Source organism: Pocillopora damicornis, chromosome 2 (assembly GCF_964200805.1).
Source record: "Pocillopora damicornis chromosome 2, jaPocDami1.2, whole genome shotgun sequence".
NCBI classification, from domain to species: domain Eukaryota; kingdom Metazoa; phylum Cnidaria; class Anthozoa; order Scleractinia; family Pocilloporidae; genus Pocillopora; species Pocillopora damicornis.
In genome coordinates this window covers 2,355,648-2,366,965 of record NC_142671.1, presented here as the reverse complement: position 1 = coordinate 2,366,965, position 11,318 = coordinate 2,355,648, and the positions used below count along the sequence as shown (strand labels likewise).

Genomic DNA, 11,318 nt, shown 5'->3' with positions numbered 1-11,318 from the left:
TGAAACAGTTTAGTTTTTTAATTAAGAAGTAATAAAATATCTACAATGGCGTTGTCATAATAAATAATACAATTAAAAAAAAGCTAAATACTTTCATATATTCTGTCCAGTATTGGAATCAGCCAAGATCACATCTTCAAAACATTTGATGACACCACATTTTGGGATACATCAACCCAAATCTAATTTTCCTTTGATTTTTAAGTAAGTAAATTAAAAATAGGTATGCATTGCCATTAGCATAAACAATTTACAAATTGCTAAGTGAAAGTACAATTTACAACATGTCTGCTTATTCCCGGTAAAAAAAATATCTATTGTTAAAGGGCATGTTCACAGATTTTCCAGCAAAATATACAAGTATATATTTTTTTCCAAAGGTGCCTGTCTTTATGTATCTCCTGTCATGATGGCCAGAAATTCTTCCTCATTTACTGCAGAAACAAAAGTGAAAGTCAAATTAAGTATAGCTTTATTTTGTACATGTTAATCATGGGGGAGATAGTCTTTAAGTAAATGAGTATTGAAATGGGTTATTTTTTGGTCTGTCATAAGCAGAGAGACTTTTAATTTTTAAAAGCTAGCAAGTTTAAAATCTGTGGCTAAGACTGTGAAAACACCCTGTAAATATCTTTGAGATTGACAAAATTTTACAAGCTTACAATATGGATGAGGAAGACTGATATTCATTAGAGAATTTCACTGTTTCTACAGATCTGTAACCTTCTGATTGATGCAGAAACCAAAACAGGGGTCAGTGAAAGCTAGTGGGCTAAATACCCCTGCGATCTTGGCTCTTGGTTACATTGCTACAACCTGATACTGATATTCATCATTAATGCCACCAGACTATTAAGTAAGAGTTAAAATATTTCCTCTTTAATTCAAATCAGATCTGATCTAGAAAATGTTCCTCAGAGTAAGAAAAAAATTTGAAATTAGCTCTTGCCCCATGAAAAATCATCATTTCTCTGACTGAAACTCAGAAGTGCATCTCAGTGGAAAATCATTTCAAAATTGGTACACTTAACAATAACTTGAAAAGAACCCCATTTACAGTATAGTAGTTTGTTTGAGTAAACAAACACACAAGAAGGAAAACAAATAAGAGAGGAAGCAGGAAGGTTGTAGATGGAGAGAAATTACACACATTGCAAATCAAATAAAAACATTAGGGCGGATTCCAACAAAGAAAAAAAAATACAATGACATGTACTTGTGCAATTGAATTAAGCCACATAATTTTTTGGTACACATGATTACACAAGGCTTAACACTTCCACTTCCAATATCTCAGTAGTATTTATTGTCTGCTATACAATTCTTACCATGTCAATACAGATGATTTGTTATTGGATCAACTAATAAACCCCTAATCCATATATTTGTTTCTAAATTCCCAATTGATGTCTGCTTGATATTGTATTGATTTTGCAGGGAGAAATTCTTTCTTGGTGTGTCATTGAAGTTAAAGGATTGATACATATTGGAACATGTAATGCTCTTGACAAGTTCTATACGGTCAACTAGAATATAAGTTATAAATAAGGGGCAAATATAAGTATGAACAAATTTAAAGTCCCTCACTTTCTCCATCTCCATCTTTATCAAACTCATCAATCATAGCTCTAAGCTCCTCATCTGTCATATTCTCTCCTAGCTCTCTTGCTACTCGCCTCAGATTCCTGAGACTAATTTTGCCACTGTCATCATCATCAAATAATCTGAATGCCTTGAACACTTCTTCCTGTGGATCCCTATCTAGCATCCAGTCTGTCACTAAAATTAGGAGAAAAAACAATTGGTGTTCCTTATATTTTGTTGTTGAGTGATAGTTCTCAGTAGCTTACACTTTTCACATTTTACAAAGCCTTTTCTATTACCAAGGTCACTTTCAACAAAATTACCATATTACACTACTAGAAATGATCAATGAATCCAAACAACTTTGCTTGAAATTTTTGATAGGCATCTGCTAACTCTCTTGACAGAGACAAAATGCTGCATCATACCAGCTGTACACTATTTTCACAAATATATAATAATTCTTATTGTATAACCATTGTTAGTATTACACTCATTATTACTATTATCATCATTACCATTCTGTTTTCATACACTGCACATTGATTGTAATATGCACTTATTGACTGAGTGGGAAGGCTGACCAGAAGATATTTGACTCAAGGTCATGACCAAGAGCCATATATTTTCCCATCTCTTCCAACCAAACTCAGACAATAAACATTTCATCATATGACCACTATAAAGCATTGAAAATTCAGAAGAAATTGGTTTCAACCTAAATAGGATGTGATAGATGGGCACATGTGGGACAACTGCAAAGAGATTCTATACTATAAACTTTTTGCATATATGATTTTCATATATTCCCAGTCATCTCACAACTTTTCTTCATTTTTTTTCCCTTTTTTTTCCCAGAAGGAACCAGAAACTCACAATTCACTGAAAATGCACACATGGTGTTTTAACTCTTTTCTTTGTTCCTTTAAGTTTTTGCAATGAAGCTGTGCAAGTGCAAGAGCAGACCGCTTTTCTTTGACCAGCTCACGTAAACCTGTCCTGTCCTATGCATGTCAACTTTCACAATGGTTTTCTAAGAGATTGCTCACATGGGCCATATGAATCACATGATAAATTAACTATCAAAATAACTGTTAATTTTGGGTTTACTTACTGACTTCATTGAAGTCATCAAATGTAATTTTGCCTGAAGCTTCTCTGTCATAGTCCTTCATGATTTTCAGAACATCTGCTTTCTTCACATCAAATCCAAGAGCTCTCATTGCAACCTAAACAATAATCACAATAATCAATGAATCAGTCATTCATTAAAAAAATTAATTTGTGTGGTAGTAGTAAAGATTTCTCACTGTACGGAAAATCGTTTGTAGTGTTATCCTTCCAGTGTGTTTTTGGCCATAACAAAACAAATTGACTTCTGCAACCACAAAATACCCTCCCAAAAAATATAAACAAGGTAATAATAAACTCTACTCAGTGATAATTTTTTTGAAGTTTGAACAGAGATATCCCAGACTTTGGACAATGCTATCTCTATGCAACCACAAAGTGTATTAAGTCTGTTTAGAACCAAAACCCGCGAGTTTATCATCCCAGTAAAAATTTCAAACAGACGAAAAATAAATAATTTCAGTTACACAAGGTTAGACATATCAATAGATTGCATTTACAAGCATTATTTCTTTGTTAGTGCAATCTAGAACACACTAGTACTTCATAATAGCAAAGAAAGCCAAATTTAGCCAGCAACATGTTTCAAGAGCACTTTAACAGTCAGGATTGAGTTTATACATCTTTCCTTGATTATCTAAAACATGGTTGATTTCATCTAAAATATGACACTAAAACACTGACCTGAAACACCTGATACTACACCCTAGCCATTACCATCAAAAAAAGGACCTCCTGTCTTTGTGAGGTCTAATAATGACACACTAATTATCTACGATTTCACGCTTTCAAAAGAAACAAAAGAGATTGACTGATTGAAAATGCCACTCGAGTAATCAAAAACATCAATTGAATTCTTTGACAGGCTGAATGCAATTAAACACTGAAGGTAATTACTGACTCAGTATTACGCATACATTTGTGGGATAGAATACACTAAAAATTGCGAACAACTACTCAGGCACATAAAAAAAAAATGATGGTAAATTACTCTTATGATGCATGACCATCGCAAATTTGAGGGATTGTACAGTTATTAAAACAATTCTAGCATTATAAGAATTAACATGTCGGGCAACGAATCCCTTTCTTTAGATATAACGAGACACGCAAGTTTCGTTCCCAAGAAAATAGATCTCCTGTACGAGAATCGAAAAGTAATTTCAAAATATGTGTTTGAATGTCAAATTGGCTCTCTCTGTCGAAATGTTCGCCTAAGAGGTACCCTTGTTAGAAAATGCAAGAAAATTTCGGAAATTGTTTGCCTAAATAATTTCGATGCGCTGTGTTTAATAAAGCACAGGAAATTGAGTGCTGATTAAGAGATGAAAGTGAACGGAGATTAGCTTACAATGCACGTAATGCACTTTAAAATATTTTGTACTTTAACCATCAAACACGTTAACATCGTTTCGACTGTACATTTAATTTGGCGAGTAATCAATCGTTTTCTTCCTGGTAGGCCTTAACGACGAGTATATTACGGTTTAGCAGCTCAGACTATACTCGTCTTGGATGGTTTCACAACAACGGTTAACTTTTTGTCTTGTAACAATACTCAAAGAATAATTTCTAAAGCAAAGGTCAATTAGTGGAAAAGACATCGTCACACAATCATTACAGAACAAAAAAGTAATCAGTTTCCAATATCCAAGGCAAGCACTGCTCCTAATAAAACTTTGCCGATTTCAACAAATAACGATTGACAAGCTCAGAAAAACGTCAAGAGTTGGATACTAAAGATGATTTTATGTTTAAAGCTTAAGTTACCTTCAGTTCGTGATAATCTATAGCACGATCCTTATCCGTATCAAATAAATCAAACGCCTCTTTGATTTCTTGCTTTTGTTCTTCGCCCAGCTCCCGCCGCTTGCCTTTAGAGCCTCTTCCTTTGCTGAAATCAGGCGTCTTCAATGAAAGACTCATCGTCGCTTTCTGTTGAGCTTTTGATTAAATTGTAAAAAAAATTACGGTATTTTTTATTACGCTCCGTTCGTGGAGTTCGGCAGTAATCAAGCGCTGGTTGCTTTGGAAAATGACGCGCAAAATTCGATTGGCGGTTAGACATTATGAACGCATGCGTATGTAAACATTATATCCCTGCAAAGAGTTATGGGTAGATCGGTCAATATGGCGGACGAACTAAGTTTTCATTAATAATTTTCAAGTGTTAATCAAACTGTCTTAATAAGATCATGGACCCGCCTACCTTGCGATACATTGTTCAAGCAACGATCATAAAATACTTAGTTTGCAGTAGTGATATTTCACGGCAACACATCGTAATGCTGGAGTATCTTCGAAATTTTGGGCAAGGCATTTTTGGAGACGAAATTCTTTCACAGGTCTTTGAAGATTTTCCTGGTGAACTCACCGATGAACTCTTATCTGTCTTGTCACCTCCGCATCTGAAGCAATTAAAACTGAGAAGCTGTAATCGTTTGTCGTGCAGTGGACTTCAAACAGCAATCGCTAAGTATGTGGATTTGAAGAAGTTAAACTCTTGATTATTCAGATTCATTTACCTAATTATCGAAAAATTAACATCCAAGTGCAAACTGTGTTATACTCGTTTCCTTGCAGATGTCACCAGCTTCAAGCAATTGATTTCACTGAATGTATCCACCTCCTTCATCCAGTCGTGTTTTGCTGTATTAAAGAGAAAGCAACAAAATTGGTATCTCTATCTTTTGAAAATTCAGAACTTGTCTCTGATGACATTGTTCAGGTAAGTATGCATTCAAGGCACTAATAAGTTATCACACATATCAACGTATTTGAAATAAACATTTCTTGCATCACCGGCATTTCAGTTAGAAACATGGGAAAATAGGACCCAAATTTTGCTGTTCTCATGCAGGATGTCAATAAGTAATTTTTAATGAGCACATCTAAAATTAACCTGGACATGATAACTATTTCAGAGTAAGTATGCTACCTATAACACAGTGACAGCTTGAAATAAGATTGTGAGATTTCTTCCTGAAGCGACTGATTTCCACCAATCCCTTTGTAGTGTACTATGATTATCAGTTGAGCTAGGTGGGGTAAAAGTTTGGTAAATATAGGTTTTTGCATGGCCAACCTTTCTTGTGTCCAATGGTAACCAAATATCAAGAGCCGTGCATCACCAACCATCAATTGTGAAAGCCTGCTGAAAACTGAGCCAGTTTTCTGCTATAACAATATGATTTTAATGTCAAATCATGGTTGCCAAACTACTGTTATACCTCATTCAACTGAAAAATTGTACTGTGTGGGACTCTGGTGGAGACTGAGTTTAATAAGTGTGCTTTTTATCTTAGACAATGTACAAAATTAAAATAAAATTAAAACTCACAATATTTAAATATTATTGTATTGTTATAATTGGTTAATTATTACTCCTATCTTCCCATGCTGTCCACATATAATGTACTGAACTTGTTTCCTTTTTAGGTGGCTTTGATGTGCTGCCCAGGCTTAAAACACCTCAACCTTTCCAGCTGTAAAAACATTACTGATGCTGCTTTTGCAATTCGTAATTCTAAGAAAGAAGCAATGATCACAGATCCTACTCACCAAATGCCTCATGCAGGTTTTGGCCTTACCAATGTCGATATATCAGGCTGTCGCTCACTATCAACTGATACAGTGAAACACCTTGTCAGTTTGTGTGGATCTAGTTTAACAAGCATCAATCTTGCTTACACAGGAGTTAATTGCATGGCATTGCTGTACTTAGCCGGATTAAACATAGATAAAGTAGCAAGAATCATGCACAATGCAGTTGCCACTGATCTTGCTTTGACATCAAACCAAGAGACAGTACAGGAAATTCCCAATCACAATCAGTGGTGTAATGATGTCAGTGATTCTGTTAAAACACAGCCATCCCCAATGATGTCAAAAGATAATGATCTTTCACTTAATGAAAATTTGTTGAATGAGATGGAAGTTTTGACACTAAAGTTTGTTCTCCCTACATGTCATGTGGATGAACAGAATAAAGCACAAGATGGACAGAGCCATAAGGAGTTTGGGTCTGATACCTCTTTTGCAGTTTTTTCCAGTTTGTCCCCAGAAATCCCACCAAGTGACAAAGCTTCTGAACATGAAAATGCAAGGTTTGGAGATGAAGAGTGCAATGATGATAATGGTGAACGAAATTTCATGGAGAGAGCTGGAGATAGGACAATTTGCTGGAATGACATTCCCACTGAAGATGGATCCAAGGCAACTGTTGATAGTGAAAGTACTAGTTGTAACAGAATGCAGTTACTTTCAAAACAAGAAGAAATTACAAGTACTTGTAAACTTAGGAGTGTGGGCAACAGGGAGCTTGGCTTGGAGAGATATGACTTAATGACTGTTGGAAAACAAACTACAGAACACTGTGGGTCAGAGGAAATTTTAGCTCGTGAAGATAATTTTGAAGTAGAGAGCCATCCAGTACATGATGACACGACAACACGATGTGAAGAGGCTGGTGAGGAAAAGTCTACACCCAACTATCTTTTCTCACCTACCACAAGTGTGAATTGTGATATAACTTCTACAGAGTCAGCTTTAGAGGATGAAGATGCAGAAATTAAGGATTTTAGAATCCATGCTAGGAGTGGGGAAGGAGAGAAACTTGTTGACGTTCTTCCCAGTATTTCTTTGCTACATTTAGATGATGTGGATAATGATTACAGCTCTGCCGCATGTAAAATGTCATGTGCAGGGTGCAAATCTTCCACCCCTTCCAATATCCCTAAAAAAAATGGGATAGGCAAGGAGTCTAAGAATTGTTGGGAGGTTAAAGATGTGCTAATTGATGGTGAGGAAGAAGTTAACCCCAATCAACATACAATTTATACTGGTGAAAAGGACAACAAAAGTACGCCCAACTGTTTACTGTCACCCAAAGGAGTTATTCAAATCAGTGATTTGTTAGTAACGCAGAGTTTTCAGCCACAAATTGCAACATTGGACATTACTGGCATGCATTATCCAAGCAAACAGCTAGGTAATGCATGCTTGAAAATTTTCTCTCATGCTAATGAAGGTTTGAAAAATTTTACAATATCGTGGTTGGAACTGGAGGATGGAATGTTGAGATACATTCTTAGGCATCAACCTGGCCTGGAATCTTTGTCTTTGGTATGTAAATGTAGAAATATCCATGAAATATTGTTATTATTTGTATGGGTTAGACATGAATGTATGCAACTTGTAGATATTAGTAAAATAACTAAGATACTTGGTAATGGCTCAGAAACCTCTACTTTATTGTTCAAGCAAACCCATAGCTTTTGATGAATTAGTAGCCTGCAGTGCAGGCTTCTTATTAGGGCAAGTTAATGTGAAGAAGCTTGCAAATGTTTGTTTGACCGGCCTTGTTTCGTTAAAAATATTCACTGTCCCTGAACCCCTCTCTTCTCCTTTTTTTTGACTGTCGCTCACCACCTTGGTACGAATTTCTTTTTCTCTCCAAAATTTTGCTGCTGTAAAAGTGAAAGATGAAAGCCATAATTTTCACCAACATAATACAGAGTATAAACACCAGCTAAAATTATGCTTGCACTGCAGGTCAATGATTTAGCATTAGACTGAACTTTCAATCTGTGTGGGTGTGTAATTGCCTAAGTGGGGTGTTGACGGGAAACTTGAAAAAGTCTGGTTATTTTGTGGAACCTCTCCTTTGGGACATCTACATCTAGGGAACTCTTGCTCTGCTCACAAGAGTGACCCCAGAATGGAAGTTCCACTGTAGTTTGCCTTTGCCTTATGATTTACAAACTTTTCTTGTGGTCTGTATAACGTCTTGACAATTTAGATATGTAAAATGTTATCATCATATTTCAGATGATCCAAAGAGAAACACACAAGGGGAATTTGACTCAATCATACCTTCAGAGTATCCAAAAATTAGACTTACACAAAGTTAGAGGATTTGTTTCTCCTTTCACCCTTTCCAGGTTGATTGTGAAAAGCTCAGCAACCTTTCCCTGATCTCCATCCCTGTGCACTGTCCAACACTCAGCAGCTTTGAGCTGAAGGGTATGTGTTATGTCACTGACCATGGACTGGTGCCTCTCACAAGGAGCAAGCATCTACAATCCTTGTCCTTGGCTGAGGCTGCTATCACTGACTTTACACTTGAGAGCATAGCAAAGGGCTGTGGGGAAAAGGTGAAATACATTGTATAAGACTGAAGGGAGCAGGAAAGATATTGATTTAGAAAGAGCTTTGTATGGGACAAGCATAGTAGCTCTATGAGAAATGTGGGGAGTGGGGTGAAGCAAAGAAACAATTAAGGTGATTTTATTACTTTAAAGGGAGTTGGATAAGTGATTGATTAGCCACCATTGCAACTTGTGTCGTTATTTGATAGTATACACTTCTGAGGCATATTTGTTTTGTTTCCGTGTTTACACGGTTGAGGGTTGAAGGTAGCCCAGAGAAAGTGCTCGAATGACGGGAAGTATTCGGACATATTTTGTCTACATAGACGTGTAGTGTGATCTCTGCACAATCAGCCGGTGAGAAGATCCCCAGTTATGAGCGCTTCAGAGTGAGTATTTCTTCGCGTCGGAATAAGTTTGAGGCTTTGAGCAATGCTGGAAGACCTCTTCCCGACTCTTCTCAAATCCTTCCGCGGGCGGAGAAACGCTCGTAGCCGTTATAGTGGGGGCCTGATCGCGGGCTGTTGTACGGTCGACTGCCTTTAATTTTGGGTTCAAACCACGAGTCGTGAGACTAGCCCAGTTCTCAAGCACCTGTTAGACGTACAAGTTTTAGGCAGGTACTGAAATATGGATATGTTTTTCTTTTCTGTAGCTTAAAGTCTTGGACATATCCTGGTGCGAAGACGTCACGGATCAGGGAATATCAGCAGTGGCAAATTCTTGTCGCTCCCTTCAACGACTTGGTCTACGACAATGTGCAGCTTCTAAGCCCACCATCACTGCACTTGGAAAGAACTGCCATAATATTTCTTGCCTGAATATTGCAGGGATTGATAGCTTTACAGATGATGCACTCAGTAGCTTGGCTAAGAACATGCCGCTTCTTAGAGAAATAGATGCAAGCTGGAACTCTTGTTTATCGGACAACGGCATCAAAGCCCTGATGCAAAGCTGTGTAAAGCTCAAGAAAGCAGTTTTGAACGGTTTAAAGCTCATAACCTCCCAGCCATTTTTGGGAATTGTAGGAGATTTAAATTGTTGGAGTCTATTACAAGAATTGTGGAGATACAACAAAAAATTCCAAAGTGTTCTCCCTCAAGGAAAAGTTTCTCTGAAGCCTTGTGATACGGTGAGTGATTCGCTGATTCCCAGTAAAACAACACTCGAGAATTTTCGCTTCTCTTACCCATACCTTGGTGTCAAAATCTACAAATCTTTGACATATCTAATTGATATTTTGTTTTTCCACGGTTACATTTAGTTGATCTTGATATATTTTTTGTAGTTTTCCTTTCCTTACGTCACTGACGAATGAGCAACAACGAATGTGGCTGCTTTGAGGAAACAAATTTTCAAGGTTAATCAGAAAAACCTGGAAAATCTCTCATTAAAAAAATAGCTCCTTATCTGGAACTCGCTCTTTTGTGGGAAATAAACGTGGTGAAGTGGGGAATTTTGAATTGGAAAGTCCGGATATTCAAATCTATAGGCTAAACTACGCGGTCTAGGCCCAATTTCTACCCGCTGTTCGGAAATTGAGCTTACTTTCTTGCTCGGAAGTTCCTGGTTCGGTAGTGAAAAAACGAGGGAGGCTTGGGTCGGGTCGCGTGTCACGCAATTCTAACCTCAGAACAGGGTAGAGTTTGTAGGGTAGCTTTGCGTGACATCTTAAAGAACTGCGGCGAAGCTGTGAAAAAGATTAAAGGATCAAGGACGGAACCCGAGAAACCGGCGGAAGTCAAGTTTACAACTTGGTCTTGTCAACCTTGGCTTGCAACCAATGTTTTTTCTTTCTCTCGTTTGTAGGAAACAGCCAAGTCCCTTGGTGACCAAATGCCATGTCGCTCCATGTCCTTTGCGCCCTCGTTACGGCATATTGAACTTGAATACAGCGACAAAGTGAATGATGATCATTTGGCAGCAATCGTAGCAATCTGTAGAGGAACCTTGTACGTTAAAGATTATTATGGACAGTCAGTTGAGCCCAAATGGATATTTCGATAAAATTATAGCGTACAACACAAAAATGCTTTTTATTTCCTGATGTACTTGACGTAATGTCACCTTGAGCGGCTTAAAAATAAATTAATGCAAATACCAACTACTGGTTCTTTGTTATGTTTCCAAACGGTTCTTCTATTTTACGTTGGATCGTCTCACCAGCTGTGAAAAATGTACTTCAGTTGGTTAAAAAGTGACAAGGGGTACTGTGCTTGAATTCATAAAGGCCTTCGGGGAGCTCGAAAAGGGAGAATTTCCTTGGACGGAAGATTGCCTGGAAAGTGTTCTGTTCGTCCAGAAACGGATAAAATAAAGTTCATATGAGGAAAAACCTGGGGGCAATCTTTCGAAGAATATTCCAGAAAATGTAAGCCAGAGATATTGTGCAGCGCTAAGAAACCGTACGCTATTTTGGTTCTCTCTTCCTTGCTTTAGAGAGACTTCGCATAA

At 37.3% G+C, this 11,318-nt stretch overlaps 2 protein-coding genes across 2 annotated transcripts; one reads left to right on the top strand and one right to left on the bottom strand.

Moving 5' to 3' along the window:
* Nucleotides 1-4,800, bottom strand: LOC113664548 (centrin-3). Its single transcript, XM_027180161.2, has 4 exons — nt 4,486-4,800; nt 2,699-2,813; nt 1,588-1,779; nt 1-434 (listed from the first exon to the last, which is right to left on the bottom strand). Exons 1-4 carry the CDS (start codon nt 4,639-4,641, stop codon nt 391-393), a joined length of 507 nt encoding a protein of 168 aa, XP_027035962.1. The 5' UTR covers nt 4,642-4,800; the 3' UTR covers nt 1-390.
* Nucleotides 4,801-4,818: 18 nt separating this feature from the next.
* On the top strand, nt 4,819-10,968 carry LOC113664547 (uncharacterized). Its single transcript, XM_027180160.2, has 6 exons — nt 4,819-5,191; nt 5,299-5,443; nt 6,154-7,839; nt 8,658-8,870; nt 9,520-9,996; nt 10,674-10,968. Exons 1-6 carry the CDS (start codon nt 4,911-4,913, stop codon nt 10,869-10,871), a joined length of 3,000 nt encoding a protein of 999 aa, XP_027035961.2. The 5' UTR covers nt 4,819-4,910; the 3' UTR covers nt 10,872-10,968.
* The last annotated feature ends 350 nt before the right edge of the window (nt 10,969-11,318 follow it).